General features: G+C 38.3%; 1 protein-coding gene across 1 annotated transcript in view; it reads left to right on the top strand.

Annotated features, from left to right (window-relative positions):
- The window catches only part of CLASP2 (cytoplasmic linker associated protein 2), a 146126-nt gene that overhangs the window by 42097 nt on the left and 83925 nt on the right, over nt 1–20104 (top strand). Inside the window, 1 exon segment of the mRNA XM_017734661.1 lies at nt 15152–15298. Within this exon segment, the coding sequence (XP_017590150.1) occupies nt 15152–15298 (147 nt within the window).

The following is a 20104-nucleotide window of genomic DNA, read 5'->3' as shown; positions in this document are numbered from 1 at the left end:
CCCGAGCCGGGCGCTGGGCGATGGATGCTGCGTGCAGCAGCAGGAGGGTACCGGGGCGCCGTGCGTGGCAACTCCAGCCCTTCTTGGGATTTTAACCGTGCCTGGGTTTCTGGGATGGCCCGTGATCTCAATTATTTACTACTCTGGCGGGTTCCGCTGTGCATTTTTATGTTGGCGTTGTGTTTACCCCTCTCGCCTCGGTGTTACTTGTGTTGGCCACCTCTGCAAGATAAGGCAGAATTTACTATACTGCTTTGTGAACAAGCGGATGTAAACCTGCCGTGTTTTGTGAAGAAATTCATACTCATTCAGCATAGCTATAAAAGAAGAGCCTTGCTGCTAGAGCTGGGGATGTATATTTAATAAAGACATGGGATGTTACTACGTTTCCTTCAGTGCACAGTGTATTGTTACACAAACCAATGGAAAGTAGGTCAGTAAAGCAATACAGACTATATGGTTGTGTTTTCGCTAAAAACTAGACATATGTTTTATCTTTATCGCACCTCTTGGGTTTGCGTGTCAGCCAGGTTCTCTGAGCTTAGTACCATGATGACTTTCTATATATGCGTTATTATTTTTAGAGAGACTTGAGACGCGTTCACTGGACTTGCAGCAAGTTTAGGGATGAGGTAGGATGGCTGTGCTTTTACAAGTGACTACATATGCAGATTCGCATAAAGAAGATGGCTTTACCAGATCAGATTAAATCTTTTATCTGAATTTGCTAAAACAGTAGTTGTAAAGAGTCCTGAGAGAGACCCTTTCTTGAGGCGACCTGAAATGTTTGTTTTTCACTTAGTTCTTTCATATGTTAGAGACTGAAAGAAATAATGAGCATGACCAGAGCAGTGAAATTATGTCTGGAGTGCACAGTCTAAAAAAATTTGGGCAGTTCTCTGATGTTTGTTTGTCATTTGCAAGGTGCAGGGGAAGTCATGGTCTTTGTAGAACTGAATATGTACCAAGCTCACTCTTGCTGAGATTTTTTTTTTTGGAAATGTTTTTCTTCATCTTTGTTTCCTTCCTGTGAAGCAACACAGTTCTCCATGGTGTAAACATGAATTGTGGTAACTTGCAGATTAAGAATGCAAGTTGTAGCATGTTAAGAAACAACTGCATTCTCTAGGCAAAGCCATAGGATTTTTGTCATTCTGTAATGGTCGAGGTTTATAAAGTGAGGGTGGTTGTGGAGCTCTCTTCTGTATAATTTAATTCGTCATTAACAAAGGCACTAAGAACAAAGTACTGTTCAGGCAGTCAGCTGACATTCCGTGTAGGAGCTTTGAGCAATAATGCCAGATACAATTAACAGTGTGTAGGATGATTATATAGCTGTTGGTCTCTTAAAACTACTGCTTACCACATTTACAAGGAATTCAGTCTTCTAATGTTGTTATGAAACTGCGAGGGAAAACAAAACTGTAGTTACTATTAAGAAAACTTACTGATCTTTTTTTCTAAATTTAATGATGGTTTTGCTGCGGTCTTTTGTTTTGCAAATATTCTGTATATCCTAATATATGCAGCATAGAAGAAAATGTTTTAAGGTTAGTGATTCTGCAGCCTTTGAGAAATGTCTTTTCTTGGCAAAATGTCATTTTGTTGTGGCCCATATGTATGTTTAACTTAGTATTTGTGAGACTAGGCTGAAGGCATTGTGCAGATACTCCAGAGAACAGATTTTTTTTACTTGTCTTATTTGGTTTGCTCACTTAATCAGCCTAGATGTGCTACACAGTTGCAGAGTATGTTTGGAAATGCCATCTAGAAGTGGTAATGTTGATTTTATCTTGAATGCAAGACACTGGCTTCTTGGAACCTTTTGGATTATTTTTTTTCCCAGTTTTCTTGAGCACAAGCAGAAATGTAAATAAAACGTGGTGCTTAACAGTTGAATCTTAATCTGATTTCTCAAGTGAAGATTAAAGGGAAGAACCAGATTTTCTGTTTGCCCCCATGTTAACTGTCTCAAGCTCTCCAAGCTATTGTTGGAAGAATGTAGAGGGGGAAGAAAAATAATCCTGTGCTTGCGGCCCAGCAAACAAATGGACCGTAACTTCTACTGTACTGAGTGCGTGCCAGTGGGAGAGCATGCGCTGCCTCAGTCTGAAAGGCATTTCACGTACTTGTGTGACTGGAGGTCTGTGTTTGCCCTGCAAGTTGTGTTCGGAGGCTGCTGAGGAAAACCAGCCAGGAGCTGTTCCTCGCTCTGGTCTCCTTGTTCTTTGGAGAGGATAATGCATTTCTGCCATTATCCGTTGGTAACCAGATTAGGCTGCTGAGGAGGTGGCGAGCGGAATCGCCGTGCGCACATCGCGTTGCGCATTCTCTCCAGCAGCGCGTTGTAATTCAGCAGCTTCCACTGGTGTTTCCTCACCTTGTTGTCAGTCTGTGCTACGTTACCTTGTTGTTTTGTAGGTAAGGGACTGCCTTGATCCCAGTTGAACAAAGTAATTAGGATAAGGACAAAACTATCTGCCTAAAACTACGAATGGCCTTAAAGGGAAGATTAGACATAGGTTTTCTTAAGATGTACTAAACATATTGCAGTACCAGATACAAGGTATTTGAGGGCTATCTAAAAGCATATAATCAGCTTTGTAAGAGGACCTATTTGGTGCACACATTTGTTGCACTAGTGTATACTAAGTATACTGTTTTGTATCATATAATGAATAAGCACTTCTTTATTTATTAGTGTATTTTTATGTAAATGGCATACAATGTTTCATGACTTTAAGCACTTGTCAGATTTTAGATGATAAAGCATATGTGACTGGTTTATGAATAGAAATTATCCTTCTATCTTACTGCATATGCATATCAAATTTTATGTTTTGTCTTCTTTCAAAATACTTGATTAATATATGCATGGTCCTAAAGCATAAGAACAATTATCTTCCATTCCCTGATGTTCTTCTGAGGGAAGGCTGTCTTCCTAAGTCTTTAATCTGATTAAGTAGTTTCTGTGAAGTGTGGGTGCTGTACCGCTTTAATATTTTACTTTTGACTGAGGAAGGGATTGGACATATTAAAGATACAGAAACTACAGTGATGTTTGAGACATTAGCTTGATTTAAAATATATATGTTATTTTAGTGCACGTGGATTTCTGAGGTCTATTTTTGATTTTTGTTATCCTCTGGTAGGAGACTTTTTAAACCAACAGAGTCCTGTGAATAATGATAATAAAGTAATTGCTACACTGGCCTAGAAATTGGTCAGGCTGTAACTGTGGTGCTTTGTACCATTCAGAGCTGTCTCCTGGGTGTGGGAATATAAATAGTAGCAGAAGTTTTTGTGTGGGATAGAAGCGTATCACTTGCTCCCTTTTCTGTTCTTGTTTGGGCCTGTGTTTTTTTAAACATTCTGACTGCACCTGCACTGGCTCCTTTTCCTGTAATTGGTCCCCACCACTCCCCTTCCGTTATTAGCAGTTGGTGGGCACGCTGATTTGGGAAATGGCTTTACTTGCTGTGCCTGAGGGAGGAAGGACAGATACCATGAGCTGGAATTTGATTGCTGTTTGGAACCAAACCAGTGCAAAGCTTCTTTTCACAGTAAGGTCATATTCTGCTCCCAGTGATTAACATAGATTCTGAGTTGTGTTTTGTCTATAAAGTGCAAGTACTGTTGCTAACAGCAGTAAAAGAACAGTGGGACAGTGAAGCAGCTGAGTGGGAGAGGGAGGGAATGTGTAAACACGCCAAGGGCTATATGGAAAGACAGTTTCTACTAAGAGAACGGATGAATATAGCAAGGTTCAAGACTGATGTGAATAGAAAAAAAATAATTCAGGGAAGAACTGTGCAACTCAGAGCATTTTTTATTTAAAAAACAAAGCTGCAAACACATGACGTAAAACAGTTGTTTTCTCAAAACCAGCATAGCTTCTGGAGTGATACATGCACCTGAATTTTTAATATGTTCTAGGGTAATAACTACAAGTAAGATTTGTCTTCTGTTTCTAAATGACATTTTCAAAGTGTCGAGGAATTTTGTGGGTGGTGGTGGTTGTTGTTTTCATTAAACATGAAACATGAGTTCACAAAAAAGATTTCCAGATATGTTTAATCTTTCATCCAAAAGTGTTGGTTGTCTGGAGTGCTGGAGTCAGTTTTTATTAGTTTTTAAGAACAAGTTACAAAATAAAAATTACTTTGGTGTTTTCCATTCTGTCTGCATGGTTTTGATTATTCCAGGCTGTTGGTAATATTACATGTTTTTTAGTTGTTTGGGGGGGGGGTAGTTATTATTATTTTTTAAAGGTACACTTTGAAAAAGAAAAAAAAAAAGACACATTAGAATTGTGAAGAGCCACAGGAGAAATTTAAAGCATACTAAGGGTTTCCTTTGATAGATGTTGCAAGAATCTTCCACTTGACTGATTGGATATTTGCCTTGCAGGGTTTATTTTCGTCTTTGTTATCTATGAAGTATGAGGAGTATTTCCTTACTGTTACGTGTTATTTTTAATAAAGTCTTCCTGTAGTAAATACTGATGAGCAAGTAAGCTACATTTGGATCATTTCAGTGTCTGAAATGCCTTCAGAGGTGAAGGGTCTCCTGTAGTATTGACCTGAATCAGAAATTCCATTCTGTATATTGTATTTATAGAAGCATCTTAGTTTTAAAGACTTGTGTTTCGGATTTTGTGTCTGCTTTTTTTGCCCAGCTCCTTCATCAAAATACACTTTCACAGCAACAGTTGAAAAGAGCAGTTGATAAATAATAAGAGCCTTTTGAAAACGAGCTGTGTATGTAGCCTCTTATAAGAAGTAACTACAATTTAAAACTCACAGGAGTTTCCCAGCTATATGGAGTGTAGGCGACAAAATTTTCATGGTAACAGGATTTCTCTGGTACTGCTTCATGTATATTTAATTGATGTGAAAACTTTTCTGTTCAACTGAGAAACGCTTAAAAGCCGTCAAAGGTGGATAGTTGGAGCCTGAGCAAAGGTGAGGAGAAGGGCTGAAGATGTAGAACAAAGCTCTTAACAGCCTGCAGAAGAACTGTACTTTCTTCAGATTAGATATTTTTGCTTTCATCAGAGTCAAGAGCTCCATGGTGTTCCATGATTGCCTAAGCAATGAACATGACTAGATTCCTATTTGACAAAAAATCCTTTTATCGTTATGTGTTGTTTTGTGTGGTGACCTGATAAAAGTCCAACTTACGCAGTGTGAGGTTTGCTATTGAAATTAAAGGTCAAAAGTATTTCTGTTTAGATTGTTTTTGTTTAAAATTTCTTTGCATTGTTGAGAAACTCATTAGAAACACTGCGAGAAACAGTCTCTGTGTATTATTTTGGGGTTGGATCATGTTCCCACAAAATTAGAGAAATGGCAGCTACTAAAGCTGCTTAGCCATAGACCAAGCACTTCAGATTTTCCAGATCTGGTGTGAGTTTTTTAGCTTCTGGGTTGCTGGTGGATGAGAGGCTGGACATGACCTGGCAGCGTGGGCTTGCAGCCCAAAACTCCAGTTCTGTCCTGGGCTGCATCAAAAGCAGTGTGGCAAGCAGGGCAAGGGAGATGACCTGTTGAGTGAATCCACAGGAGGCCACAAAGATGATCAGAGGGCTGGGGCACTTCTCCTGTGAAGACAGGCTGAGAGAATTGGGATTGTTCAGCCCTGAGCGGAGGAGGCTCCAGGGAGACCATACAGCACCTTCCTGTACCTAAAGGGGGCCTACAGGAAAGCTGGAGAGGGACTTTTTACAAGGCCATGGACTGACAGGACAAGGCGGAATGGCTTTAAGCTGAAAAAGGGTATATTTAGACTAAAATTCACTTGAGCTGGTGAGGCACTGGAGCAGACTGCCCAGAGAAGTTGTGACTGCCCTGTCCCTAGAGGAGTTCACTGCCGGGCTGGAGCTCTGAGCAACCTGGTCTAGTGAAAGGTGTCCCTGCCCATGGCAGGAGGGTTGGAACTCGATAATGTTTAAGGTCCCTTAAAACCCACACTGTTCTACGATTCTATGTTAAGTCGATTTTGAGGAGAGTTGGGCCTCTTAAAACCACCTGTTTTATTACCCACGAGTGAAGTTGCAGCATTGAGAGTAAAATAGAGGTAATGTGCCATATTTTCTTAATCTCTGCTTCTGACTGTGTGAGGCAGAGATCAGTGAGCTGAAAGGCCATTAGCAACCCCTTTCGTCTGTGCTGTGGTGTGCATGTTTTCATGTGCAGATATTAACTTTTAATTCCTAAACTACATGGATCTAAAATTCAGAAAAATAAATCTCTTAACATTTTGTCTGCTATGTGCTTGTATTACACTTTCTGCTTCTAGGATCTGTGTTTCATTTGTCAGTCTGCCTTGCCATTGTACATTTTCAGCAGGCAAATTGAGTTGAACATGCAGAAATTGGCCACACTAAAAACTAATGCAAATATTAGCTACTGTCATGGTCTCTCTGATGGTGGAATTGTATTTGTCACTGTCACCCTCTAACAGTAAATCACTAGGAGCAAGAATTTAAACTCCCTGTTTGTAAAACTTCTCATTGATATTATATATATCCAATGCCCCTTCACTATCACATATACTTGTGATATATGTTAAAAATGAATGAACATGGTACTTCTGAGTGCCTCTCTTACCCTTGCTGTGTTGTAATTGATAGTTTGAAAATTCAAATCATTAAACCCAGGTGCTTCTGTGTGACCGAATTAAGTACTGGCAATGTCATGAATGAAACCATTCCTCAATGGGTATCAGTTGTTTGACTTAGCTGCAGATAGATATGATGGTCCTTTTTTATACTTTTCTGAACTTAAATACATCAATAATGCTAGTCATATTATTGCAGTTTATGGATAGTGGTTTCTAGATAAAATGTGGGTTTGTGATAAATATATTGGTTTTAAAATAGGCCATTAGATTCGCTGAATAAGATGCTGGTGCTATTGAGAGTTAGGTACTTGATGTATAAGCAAAAGGAATTTTTGAAGAAAGAAATAAAATTACATCTGGAGCTGAGATAATGAAGACAGTAATTAAACCAGGCCTACTGAGCAAAGACTGGCTGTTGGATTACAGAATATTTTAAATGCAAATAGTGGAGTTTATACTTAAAGGAGATACCTGAAGTGGCAGCTTTTTTAGAGGGCAACTGAAGCAGCAGACTGAAGGGTTTGGCCACAAATGAGGTTTGAATTCAGACAAGATACAACAGTTAAATAAACCATCACTTTTGATAGGAGTCTTTTATGTGTAAAGTGGCTCACAAAAATTAACCAAGCATGGAGTAAAAATTCTCGTAGAGCTTTTTCTTTCTTTTTTTATCACTGTTTTAAGTGAATTACCTGCTTTCATTTTAATCAGTGTCTGGGTGGGGAAACTCTCAGAGGGAGTACTCACTCATTTAGCAGAAATCTTGAGTGCTTCAGAAGTTACTGCCTTTTTCAGCTTTAATTCTAGTATTTCATAAGAGAGCAAAACATTTGCACTGTGGTAGGCATGTTTTACTTTGTGCTAAAATAGAGGAGTATCCCATCAGTTTTTGCGTTACAGCTAGTGAGTCAACCTGTGTGTTTAAAATGTCAAAAACTTGCAGTCTTTGATTTCTTATGCAAGGTAAGCCTGTGCCCTTTCTACACCTTTTTTCCTTCCCCCTGCCCAAAAGGTACTTGATTTGTTAACATTTCAGCACTGGACATAGTGCAGTGTGGTCCAAATAGCATGGCCTAGAGCAATAACGTAGTACAGATGTTGAAGAACAATACCATTACGTAGTTCTATCTTAAGCCTTGCTGTTTAGTCTTGAATCCTGTTTTAGGTGTTGCCTTGTCATGAATTCTGGAGAACCTCATTATCTTTCTCTTCCCGTTTTACTGAGAAAATGGTACTTCATTTACTAATAGGTTATAGGCTATTAGGTGTTGATTCAGAAGGCTATTGAACATGCCTCAGGAAAGATGTAAATAAAGTGAAATGGACTATTTTTAAAGTACAGTGATATTGACTGCATCTTCAGTTTTCAGTAAGTTTGCTGGGAGTAACATTTGGGAAATGTTACACATGTATAACAAAGGAAAGTCCAATTGCAGGAATTTAGAAAGGACTAAATGATTTATTAATTAATTCAAACATGTGGACTATGGAAATAATTTTACAGGTGCTGTAAAAATATAAAATAGGGCAAGATTTGCAGAAACTGTTTAATAGGTAAAAATTAGAAAATTACATGGTTTACAGAAGAGACTCTAGAGGTAGAAATGGGAATGAAGCTTTACTTGGGAGCAAAATTAGCTCAGTTGCTTATTTGAGCTTACTGCAGCTTTATTTGAAACCTGTAGTTAAATCTTGTCTTTCAGCCAGACAGATAAACTGTAAGACTAGCTTTTCTTTGAGGTTAGGAAAATAATACTGGGGATACGTTACATTTTTTCTGAATTAATCTTTTTTGAACATAGTCCTTCATGAAACTATGGAGTAGAATGGATAAACTACTAATGTCATTAGAATAGGCCTGTATTAAATGTGGATGATTATTGTGGCATGTGCCATTGCCACTCCTAAGTAATTCTTTCTTTAAATGTCTGTCAGGTCTAGTGTCTTCTTTCTCATTTTCCTTGTTTTCTTTTGTCCTATTCATTGAGAGTCATGTTTTAAAAAAGACCAAACACATACACCACAACAAAAAAAAAAACCCAAAAGCGGGTGTGAGCCTCTTTCAATGCTGTAGCTGGTTGATGGAATGTAGGAGAGCTGTATTCTGCTTCACTTGTTGAAAAGTTAGGGGATCTTTATTAAAATTTGAGATCAGATCAACAGCAAAATTTAACTGATAAATATTTGCCTTATTCCTGTTACTGACTCTAGTTCCCCTTACTTGCTGCCTTTTTGATTCTTTTGAAGACACTAGTTCCCTGTGTTCCCAGGAACTGCCTGAAAAAATAGCATGTGAAGGAATATGTTTGGCTTAAGAACGCTGGGAGATTTTTGAACCAAGTTTTGTTGTTCTTTAACCACTCTTCTCATTGGTATTTTTTATCTCATCCATCCCCTGTAAGGTTATTATGGAAAAAGGAGTCTCTTTTGGTAGGAGCTGGAGATTTTGCTGATGAGCATCAGCATATATTGCACAGAAGAGAACCATTTGCATATATTGCACAGAAGAGAACCATTTGCCAGGACTGAGTGTACCAAATGCAATTGCTTCCTTGAGGAAGGCAAAGAGAGCAAAGGAGGTAACACGAAGTAAAGTTAAATCCATCAGTAGTGGCCTCGTTTCTGTGCCTCCGGCTATTGTCTCTTGAAGAGCCATGCTCCATCTTTGTGGGAAGCAGGCTTTTGTTTGGGAATGAGAATTTGTCTCCTAATGGTTTAGGATCCTGAGACCTGCTGTAGCTCAGGGAGAATGCCAAGGAATGATGCCTTTATGGTAGATCTGAAGCTTCTTAGGTGCGATTCATCTGTCCAGCCATAGGTGTCTTGTGCCACTTGAGGTGTCTTGCAGTATCCACAGTAGCCACGCGGAGCGAACAGGCGTGACACAAGGCCCACAAGAGATCTGTGGCCTTCTGGAATGTCAGCTGGCTGCCAGACAGGATGCCCAGAACTCTCTAAACTGGTTTTAGATGACTGTGCTTAGGCAAATGAATCCTATCCTTTGTGTCTGGACAAACAGATTTGGACTGGATGGAATGCCTGATGTGTAAGGGATAAAGTTCTCACTAGATGATGTGGGGCATTGGCTTTGAAGTATGGATTAGAAGGATCAACTAACTTGATGCATGTGTAGTGCTTGTGGCTTCATTTTCGTGCTTGGACAGAAATTGTTGTAGGCCGCACCAGTTCATCTGGAATTGAGGTAATGATCCCGTCCCAGATGTTCCAAGTAATTGATGCAGTCTATGTAAATCCCTGAAGGGAGACAGGCAGTCGGTGTCTTGGTAGGCACAGAATGGGGGAGTGACTTGTAAAATGTAAAGAGTTCATCTACTTGGGGGTTTTTTTGCTTAGGCAGGATTTTGCAGTCGTCCTCATAAATATTTTGTGGTGTAAAGGAGGAAGTGTTAACAGTAGTTAAAAAACACTTAGTATTTGTTAGCAAAGCTTATCATTATCAGTTATTGAAGCAAAATTGATACAAATGTTTTGAACTTAACTCAGTTTAAAAGCAGTTTTATTAAATATGTAAATATTAAATGTACTGTGTTTTCTGGTTTGACTATTGTTCATCTGCAGTAAAATACTGCAGGTTGGTATTTACAAACCTAGTTGTGTTAGATATGTAAGAAGTTGCTACTGAAAACAGTATCAAGATTTGCCTTTATTGCCAGCTTTAGTTACGTATTACTGCAGGGGATGCAGGTTTTTCACCCTTAGGGTGTCACTTGGGGATCTGCTTTAAGTCAGTTAACTTCTGATTTCCTGGTGCTGAGTAGCACAAGTAGAATATAAATCTTGTACTTACACTGCTGTGTAGGTGATACTGTGTTTCATTTTTCTGTTATTGACTATGACTTACAGTTAGATACCAGAATGTCACATGTATCTTCAAACCAGCTAAGGTAGAGGCTTGAGTTGCAGTAACAATAAATGTATTCGAATTTAATCATCTTTGGAAAAAAAATACTTTTTCTCTCTGGATATGAAAAGCTTTAGATTTCTCTCTAGATTCTCCTTGTCACTGGATACATCTGTAATTACCTTTACTGCTCTGTAGGCAAATCACAGTAAACAGATTGTTTTGAAGTTTAAAATATTGGGAGTACTAGAATGTTCTTTGAATATCAAGTTTCATTATAAATTTTTATGCTTTGATCTCTCTGAATACTTCAGAAAACATGCACTACGTGTTTGTGATCTGGCCCCCAAGAGTAACGCTACAAGGCAGGAAGATAGCACATATTTTGTTTATTTTTAGTTCAAATGGCATCGTTTGTTTCTTAAGAATTCTAGTATTTAATCCACTGTGATAGTTCAAGTTTTGGTCTGTCTGCCTGGATGTCATCTTCAAAAAACTTCGGTAAATCGTAAGTTCTGAAAGTGTGGTAGACTTTGGGTTCTGATGTGTCCTGCAGGTTGGTTTGGAAGGGTCTTTAACTGGAAAAATTTCTTAGACAACTCTTTAAATGTTTTATAGAAATGCACAGCAGTTCATTGTTAGCAGTTGACTTGCTGCATTGTACCTGCAGAACATGCTCTATGGTGCAGGTCTCTGCCCTGCATTAGAAGAGAAAACTTCTAGTGCTCACATGTTGAATCTTGAGTGCCTAGCTTTCTGAAGATAAAAACAACCTTTTCTTGAATTTTTTTCTTCCCCTGTTTTGAAGTTGTTCATCTGGAAGAGAACTTGTACCAGAGTTGAGAGCATTTGTTGCTCATCAGGTTTCTTCAGGAGCTTTTGGCAGTACTAGATTCCAGGCTCTTCTCTGTATGGTGTGCTTACCTCCAAAACTCCTTATCCACTATGGTTTAAAATAGTACCTATCAAGTACAATAACAGTGTTGTGAGATTTAACTGAGGCTCAGTGTCTTTATTGTGTTTTTCCTTTAAGATGGTCTGTGTGTTGCTAGCAATTCATATGACTTCTTGTTTTTAGTACCTTGGAGCTTTGGTTTAAAACACTGTTTAGATAATGCTTTCTTAGCTGTCAGGTGTATTTGCGTATGTAAAATCTGATACTCTGAAAGTGTTAAAATGACCTAGAATGAAAATTATCCAGCCATTTTAGAGTTTGCATCCATCAGATAGATGGCTTTGTTTTGAAATACCAATTCCATTTAGGCTTTTATTACTTCTGTTGTAGAAATACATTTTGTTTGTAGACTGCATAAAACTAACATTAGAGGCACAGTTTGATACTGAAATACAGCCATCCCCGTGCTCTGGGTGTCGGCTGTCAGGAGCTCCATCCCTGGTCCTTTGGCCACCCAAAGGCACATAGTAAAGCCAGATTGAGCAGAACTGCTCCTTGATTATGCCCTGGGGAGCAGCAGTTACAACTCGAGCTGGGCTTCTCCATGCTGAAGTACATGGAAATGCTTTTACAGGAGCTACAAATAAGTGGATCATTGCAGATGAGTGAGAGCACATGGAAGGCACATTGTAGGGGAAGCAAATATAATGCTCTGTTTTCATGAAGTGCTATAAATACAGACTTCAGGTTTCAGATCTTCACAGTGTGAAGCATATTTCTGAAAATGGAAAGTCCCTAAAGATCACTTGGAATTTTGATGTTAAATCCTAGGGAAATAAATGTGTAAAGGCCTAAAAGGGTCAGGAAAACCTTTGGTTTCTTTAAAAGACCGAATGAAATTTTCCTGCTTATGTTTATTTAAAACACAAATCCAGAACAAAAGAGGCTCAGCTGCATTATTATCACTTTAGCCTTAATAGAATTAAAACAGATCCTTTTCAGCCATTAATTTTACATGCTTATGGTACTGTGCTGTTATTTTGGAACACTTCAAGTAACTGTACCTCAGTTTTTAATTTATTTTAACATAAACCATGAAAAGTCTGGTTAAGAACACCCATGTATCAGTGCTTACAATCAGTTCTGCGTACCTCAAAAGAAAAAGGCATTTATTTTAAAAAGATGGGTTTCATGTGGACTGAAAAACTGTGTAAAACTATTTCATGGTGTAGATTTTTAATTCAGTGTTAACAATGTTTTAAATGTTTGAAAAAATATTCTTTAACTAGACAAAGTAATTTGACAGTTTTACCAAGAACGTTATTTAATATATCCTCTAATATACACAATGTGTCAGTAGGTCGAAACATTTGCCTTTGCATTTTTTTCTGAAATTCTATTTGCACATTTGCAGGTTGAGCAATAACTTGTACAGTTCTCTGTCTTTAATACTCCTTCGTGATGAATTGTTGGGTAAAAATAAAATTAATTTGTCTGAGTCACTGGTTCCCAAAGTACACAGTTGTTTGGGGTTGTTTAGATTTTTCTTGATTGGGAGATTTTGCATAAATGAGCAAATGCTCACTTTCTGTTTTTAAGATTGTATTGCAAATAACTTTATTGTTTCAAAGGCTTATGCAATATTTGCATATCAGTGCTGCATTGTAGAGCTGTTGGGTAGTAGCATGAAAGTCTTGCCTGTTTCTTCATCAGATTTGCAAGTGCAGCAACAAAACCTTTTTTATTTGAAAAGCGTGTTTTCCCTTTTAGTCTGTTTTCATGATTCCATACTCACGTGTCAGTGTTGATCTGTTCATGCTGTTCAAAAATGTGCAAGATATTTCTAATGCTATTCTAAAATTACCTGTAATGTTGCAGGCATCCTAGATATTAACCCTTGCCATTTAGCCTTCTGTTACAGTGTTTAGATCATTTCACTTAATCTGGCCTTTGTATTAGTGGCTTTCCTTGCTCGAAATCTTGATGTCTGGTTCTATTTAAGATACTGAGGGTAAAAGCATCAGGAATCAAAATGTATTCTGGCTCAGCCCGTATGCTGAGCGGGAGTGCTGTTTCCATGGCAGCACACAGGACAGTGAGGGGGAAGGCTGATGCCTTTTCCTCCGATTCGGAGAGTTTACAGATCCAAACAATTACTCTTGGCAAGATTCTCCTAAAAATCAGTGTTTATAGGAGAGGAGGAAATAATATTATTGAAAAATTTTAATATGCATCTGTATTTTTCTTGTGATGGTTTGTTTCTTTGATCATGGAGATTCATTGGTGCAAAACAGCTTTTGGCAAATGCTAGAAAAATGTACTAACTATAGCAGCAGTGATCTTGGACACCTTAAATGCAGGGTGTTCTGACTCTGACGTTTGATGGTGCTGCAGACGCTGCTGGACAAAACCTTTCTTATACCCTTTAGTGCAAGCTTCTTTCCTCTGGGAGGCTACATTGTTAAATATAGTTGACATTTCACTGGGAGCAAGTTCTGAATAAGCGAAGGGTGAACAGTTAACCATTACAGAGATGATGAAGCTTTGCAATTAATTTTTTTTTTTTTTTTTTTTTTTTTTTTTTTACAAATGGCAGGTTTTAGTGCAGGTAATATGCTAAATTGGTCTTTCATTACTGTAGTGCAGCTGTGTCTCAGCCTCGCCCATTTTATTTATAATAGGAACCATAGTCTGGTATGTTTTCTGTGCTCAAGCTTATAGATAAATCCTTCTTCCCTAAGTGGGTGGAGAAAACATTATGTTCTCCTGTTGGAACATGCTGGGGTTCTTCTAAGGCACAATATTTTGAATTGAGACTATTTAGTCACTAGAGATGAATTTCTTTCATGATTAAAAATACACAAACCTGAAATTACAGGAAAGAGGAGTGCAAGCCCTGGAATATTGTCTGCCTGTCTAATTTTCTTAACGAAGGATTGGAATAGTGGCAAATACTGTGTGTGGGAATGAATTTATTTGCATGGAGAATTTTCACCTTTTCCTCTGGCGTTGGCTCCCAGAAGATGATGTCACCTTGCAGCTCATTGGTTGTGCAGCACCTAGTGCAGGGAAGGGAGAGAAAGATGCCGGCACAAATCTCAGTGGTGGTGGATCTAGGGTGTTTGCGAGCAGATTTTGATGGAATCTTTGATTAGTATCAAGAATTTACTGCATGTGGCCATGTGAGGTGCTGGGTCCGTCCTAGGGTGAGGGGATTGAAGAGCTATCAGAGGAATGAGGCGACTGATCTGCAAGAGGATCTGTGATTGTAAGTTGAAAAATCTGGGTGGAAGGAAGGAGACAGGGAGTGCTAGTTAGACACATTGTGGGAGGATGTGTAGCAGAAAATGCATGCATGAGTGAAAGAAGGAAAAGGAGAAGCATTTTTCTTCGGTAGACTGGAATGATAAAAATTGTATTAAGGGCTTTCCTTTTGGGAAAATATTAAGAAATTATTAAAAAATTCAGTCTGTGCAGAGATATTTTTCCTTTGTGGGAATGGATGTGTAGGATCCATTTTTATGCTCAGTTTTACTGTGCTTAATTATGAAGGTAAAATAATATTTTATAAGAACTTGAGATGCAGAAAATGCTGTTTATCTCCCATTGTCATTTTACTCCTAGGTCAGAGACAGGACAAAGTGATAAATACTTGGTTTTATGTATGCATTTTGTGAATTTCTGTGAAATGTGAAGCAAAATAGTTGATTAGGAAATGAAAATACACCCGTTCTAATGGCTGTATTTTTATTTAATGTATCTTTTTCTAGACAAAAGCTTTGATGATGAAGAGTCAGTGGATGGAAATAGGCCATCATCAGCTGCTTCAGCCTTCAAGGTACCGGCACCTAAAAAGCCAGGAAATCCTTCAAACAGTGCAAGAAAGCCAGGATCAGCTGGTGGGCCTAAGGTTGGAGGTAATGTAAAGCTATTCAGATTCTAATCAGTGTTCCCAGAAACCTTGCCAGAGCAGGCACAAAACAGAGAACTTTGGAAGGTGATGTTTAATTCATGACTGCAGTATTTTTGCAGAGCTGAGAACAGTAAGGGACCCTGTTTTATGTAATTATTCATCTGTAAAGGTGTGTGCATGTCTGTCTTTGTGAGTGTACACTGAGCTTATAAAGGTCTTTCATATTATAAATAAAATTAACATCTGGAGATAGCATTTATGTTGGTAAAATGAATATATATATAGAGAGAGAGGTGTCTCTGCTGGAATCCACAGTGCACTTATTGTATATATAAATATCCTGTGAAATTTTGTAGTAGGTCTGTGTAGATGAAATTTGACTGAAGGTCTGCACTGTTTCACATGCTAGAAAGGATTAGCCATCACCCAGAGCCCTCAACAGAGGTGTATATTACGTCTGGATGACTTTAGTTATTATTCCTTTAACTGTCAGTATTATGAAATTGGTTGTGAAAGATAAAAAATGAGGGCCAAAACCCTCGCCAGGATTTTTTTGCATGGTATAACTTCAAAGCAGCGTGATGAGGAGTGCTTAGTAATTATGATCTTAGAGCAGGGAAATCCGCATTTTTTTAGGGCGGGGGTAGTCTAACAAAAGCAACTGTTTATTGCTAAAGAAGTGGCTGCTTTTTTGATGGTTCATTTACACATTCAGAAAAAATACATAATTCTGTGGAAATACACCATACATCAGGTACAAGGTTTTTATGAATAAGTGGTTCTTTTAGTAAGGGGTTTTTGTAAGAGTAAATGATTTTTTCATGTTCCTATTCATGTAATATTCCCATTTGTGATCTGCAAAGCAAGTACAAAATTTGGAAGAAGATACACATGGCAAACAAGCTGGCTTAAATTTGCACATTGCTAAGATATTGTTAATGTTGTGACAATTTATTTGTTTTCAGTTGTGATCTTAAGAATTCCTAATAAATTGAAAAGATTTCCATAGGGCTGGATCAACACTGTCATAGTGTAACTGAGAATTGATAGCAATACATATCAGAATAGTATCAGAAGATACCACCTAAAAGACTTCATAAAGGAAATTCTTGTTAATATTTATTGTTGTTGTTATTATTGCACATAGTAAATATTATAAATAAGTAAATATAAATAACTAATTATAATATAATCTCTTTTAACCTGAAGCATGGTGGTTTTTGCATGCAAGACTAACATACATAGTACCAGAACTGAATGCTTAGTATTCCTATTTATTTCAGTATGGGCTTTTAATAATATTATAATATTTTATTAAATATAGATGGTTTTAATGTAATTTTCTTTTACATGTAGGCCACTTTGCATCCTCTGCAGTAAAAACATGGAGATACAAGAGCAGGTGAAGGGAGATAAGAACAGAATAACCACTCAACTGATTTTTCAGTTTATCTAAACATTCAGTAGTAAAGGAGATTAAACACAAGAAAATTATTACATTGTTTTTTCTCCTTTTCTTATATTGCCAAACTTTAAAAAAAATTAAAATTAGGCATGACAAAACCAGAGTACTTTGGTTATTCCTTGCTTTATACCATCTGCTTTCAACTCTGGAAAATATTGGGGCGTGTTTACATACCCATCTCTTTTTTTAAGAATTATGAAAATTTAGGTTTAAATATTTACATAATATTTACAAATCTTGCGTCTCCTAGCCTAATCAAGAACATTAGTGTAGATGCCAAATTTATTTCTTAAGCAATAAGGTCATAGTCTATTCCAGAAGTGAGGAGTTTCCTGTAATAATCTTCATATGAACAATGACACTAGGTCAGACAAGAGGTCTGGGCAGTCCACTGTCCCATCTGACAGTGGTCAGAAATGGCTGCTAGAGACATGTACATGAGCAGGACAAGTGTCTAGAGGCACCCTGTCATTGAAGGATAAAAGGCTGGGTTTAGAAAGCTTTATTCCACAGAGAACCATGGTCTTCAAAGAGTCCAGTTAGAGCATCCTATTCTGCTTATCTAGAGACTTCATTGATCTTTATGACTACAACAAAATCTTGATGCTCTTTCACATCCAGTTTCTGTAGGATATACTTTGCAGGTGCCTAAAGGACACCTGAGATTTTTCTCCCTCAAATTTGCCTCAAAATTGCCATCTCTGTGGAGTAAATTTATAGTTCTGGAAGTGTAGTAAGGCTCTGCTGTATCCTACAGTCCCAAATCCTTGTGCTCACCACTGCATTCCAAGTCAGTAGTCAGTGGGCGTGCCATTTCTCGCCTTTTCCTCATAAGCACTGGATGGGTATTTCGGGCTTTCACTGCTCACCTCGTGCTTCTGCCACCTGTTGGTCCTGCTTGTCCCTTTTCTCTGACTCTCAAATATCCATGAATCCATATTCAGAAGTAGTAGTTCAGCCTTGGAGGACGAACTAGCAGCAGCTCCTTTAAGTGTGGTGCTTTTTATTTCCTTTCACAAAAATCTCCAAAGTCATGTAAGTGACCTGCAGTTGAAGCAAGTCTTTCACTGCAGTTTCTTCTCTTCAGACTTCTGTGACCAGGCAGAATTTAGTGCAGATAGAAATTGTGTTGAGCATAGGCTGAGGTTACTGCAAGTTCCATTCATTTAAACTGCCTTTTATATCCCAGAGATCCTTTACCTATGTTGCTTGACAGAGGTATTTTCCTATGAGTTGTAGGTGACAAAGTACAGCTTTTTCCTGGGTCCAGGAAGGATTTGAGGCTACTCGGTCTTGAGGCTAAGAAAATTGAACTCCTTAGCCATGCTGCTGGCTTCCTTATCTGCTGACACCTGCTGAATTATACCTCAGATGCCTGTGTGCTTGACTTTCCATTATATACATCTTGGAGATGCTTTTTATTGAAGAAATGGGCAATTCCACCACTGCCTGGATATGCTGTTCAAGTGAAAGGACCCATCTGATATTCAGAAAAAGAATTTTTCACTGTTCTGGGCATTTTCCTTTTAATGTAGGAAATGTACTTTGGTGGCACTGGAAGTGCGACATCATTGTCCAGGAAGGCAGGTGAAACAGGTATTTATATGAGCAATCGCAGTGTCCTACTCAGCCTGGAATTCTCTCTCCTTGTGCTGGGAATGACTGTGCCAGACATTTTCGTATTGGCAGTAGGGATGGGAAGGCTTGTAGAACTTGTGGATTTGCTAACAGGCGTGATCAAGGCAACTAAAGACAGCTTGCCAGAAAAGTACCGGATCAGGCAGCCACAGTGGTTTACTGCCTTGGGAGTAAAGAATCCAGCAGGCTGTTTCTCCTCTGACTTCTCTGCTTGGAGATGTTCAGAAGTTGAGCTTCTTGCTGGTGGTGAATGAGAAGTGATACATCTTCCACTTAATGAGGCAATGCTTTGTTTGGCATATTTCTTATTCCATGGTCAATACACCTCCCCAAGTTAGACCTCTGCCAAGAAGCACACAGCTGATCTGCATACTTCTGATAATATGCTCTCAGCTCGAGCCTCTGGAAATGCCTCTTCGCTCTAAAGCCTTCTTTAGAGCACTCTGTGTTCTGCCCTTGCAGAAATGGATACTTGGGGGCTTTTTCTTGGCATCGTGGCAGAAGCAGCTTTTTAATTGTGAGGGACACCATAATTTACAGTAGAAAAGGACTTGAGTATGTCAGCCAAATGAGCTATATTCCTGTCCCTGTGCTGTTCAAGATCTCTTATAGGTCTTTGGCAAGTTCTCTTGCAAATGTGAGAGCCCTGTTCCAAGTCTTCTTGGGAATTGCCTGCTTGTATACCATTTGGAAGCTTTATGTAATCTAGGTGTTAGTAGGAAACCTCAGGCTGCCTCAACAAGACGTCTGGCATCCTCTCTTTTCCCAAAATGTCAATTTAGGTCAGTAGCCTTTAAAATAGATTAAATGTAGAAATGGTGATTCCTCAAAAGAGCCCTGTGGCCTTTGGAAGAAATGCTTACTGATGAAACCTAATCATGACAGAAGTTCGTGTTAACTTTCCATTGTATTTTTAATGAGAAACTCTGTGGGGCTGGAGCATTAATCTTAGTGTTGTAATTTGAAACAAGGTAGACTTCATACTTTTTGCAGTGTGTTCAGCATGAAGATAATGCATGGTGTATTTTAATCTATAGCTCATTGGCTTTTTAAAATCTTTAGTACATTGGCGGGCTGGCGTTATTATGTATTGCTTATTGTTTCACACTGACAACATTGTTACACTTTTTGAAACAACCTCTTTGTAGAAATCAAGTAACTGAACCAGGTGAAGAGTTTGGCAAAAGAAGGCTGCGAGGACTATAGTAACACCATACATGAAGGAACTGTAGGAAGCTGTCCCCAACTTCAGGACATTTTCAGTTATGTTTTTGTATCTGTCATTACGCCTTTTCCCCCTTCTCAATAACAGACATACAGCTCTTTGTTGAAAAGTATTAAAATGGTGCTTATTTGCTTTTTTTTTGGCTCAATTTCCTAGCAGAAGACATTTTACAGCCTTTAGAGGCTCTAGTAGGAAAAAATTTAACTGGAAAGGCTCTGCATAAAACAAATGTGAGACTGAAAGGTGAAATCTCAGCCAGCTGGAGTTAACCTCATTAAAACTACATGCTGTAGTTAAGAAACATTCGTGTTAAAAGGGCTTCAATAAATGTGAAACTGTAAATACACGTTGTTAGTGAATGGTCTTGAAACAAGATAGACTCATGCTCACTGTATCGATTGTCTCTAGATTCAAGAGAGTTCTGTGTTTACTTTAGAAAAAAAAAAGGATTCATAATAATGCCCAAAAGGTTTTTTTTTAAA

The sequence above is a fragment of the Corvus brachyrhynchos genome, unplaced genomic scaffold, assembly GCF_000691975.1.
Source record: "Corvus brachyrhynchos isolate BGI_N302 unplaced genomic scaffold, ASM69197v1 scaffold94, whole genome shotgun sequence".
In the NCBI taxonomy this organism is placed as follows: domain Eukaryota; kingdom Metazoa; phylum Chordata; class Aves; order Passeriformes; family Corvidae; genus Corvus; species Corvus brachyrhynchos.
Note: the sequence above shows the minus strand (reverse complement) of the source record. Positions and strands in the feature narration are given on the sequence as shown.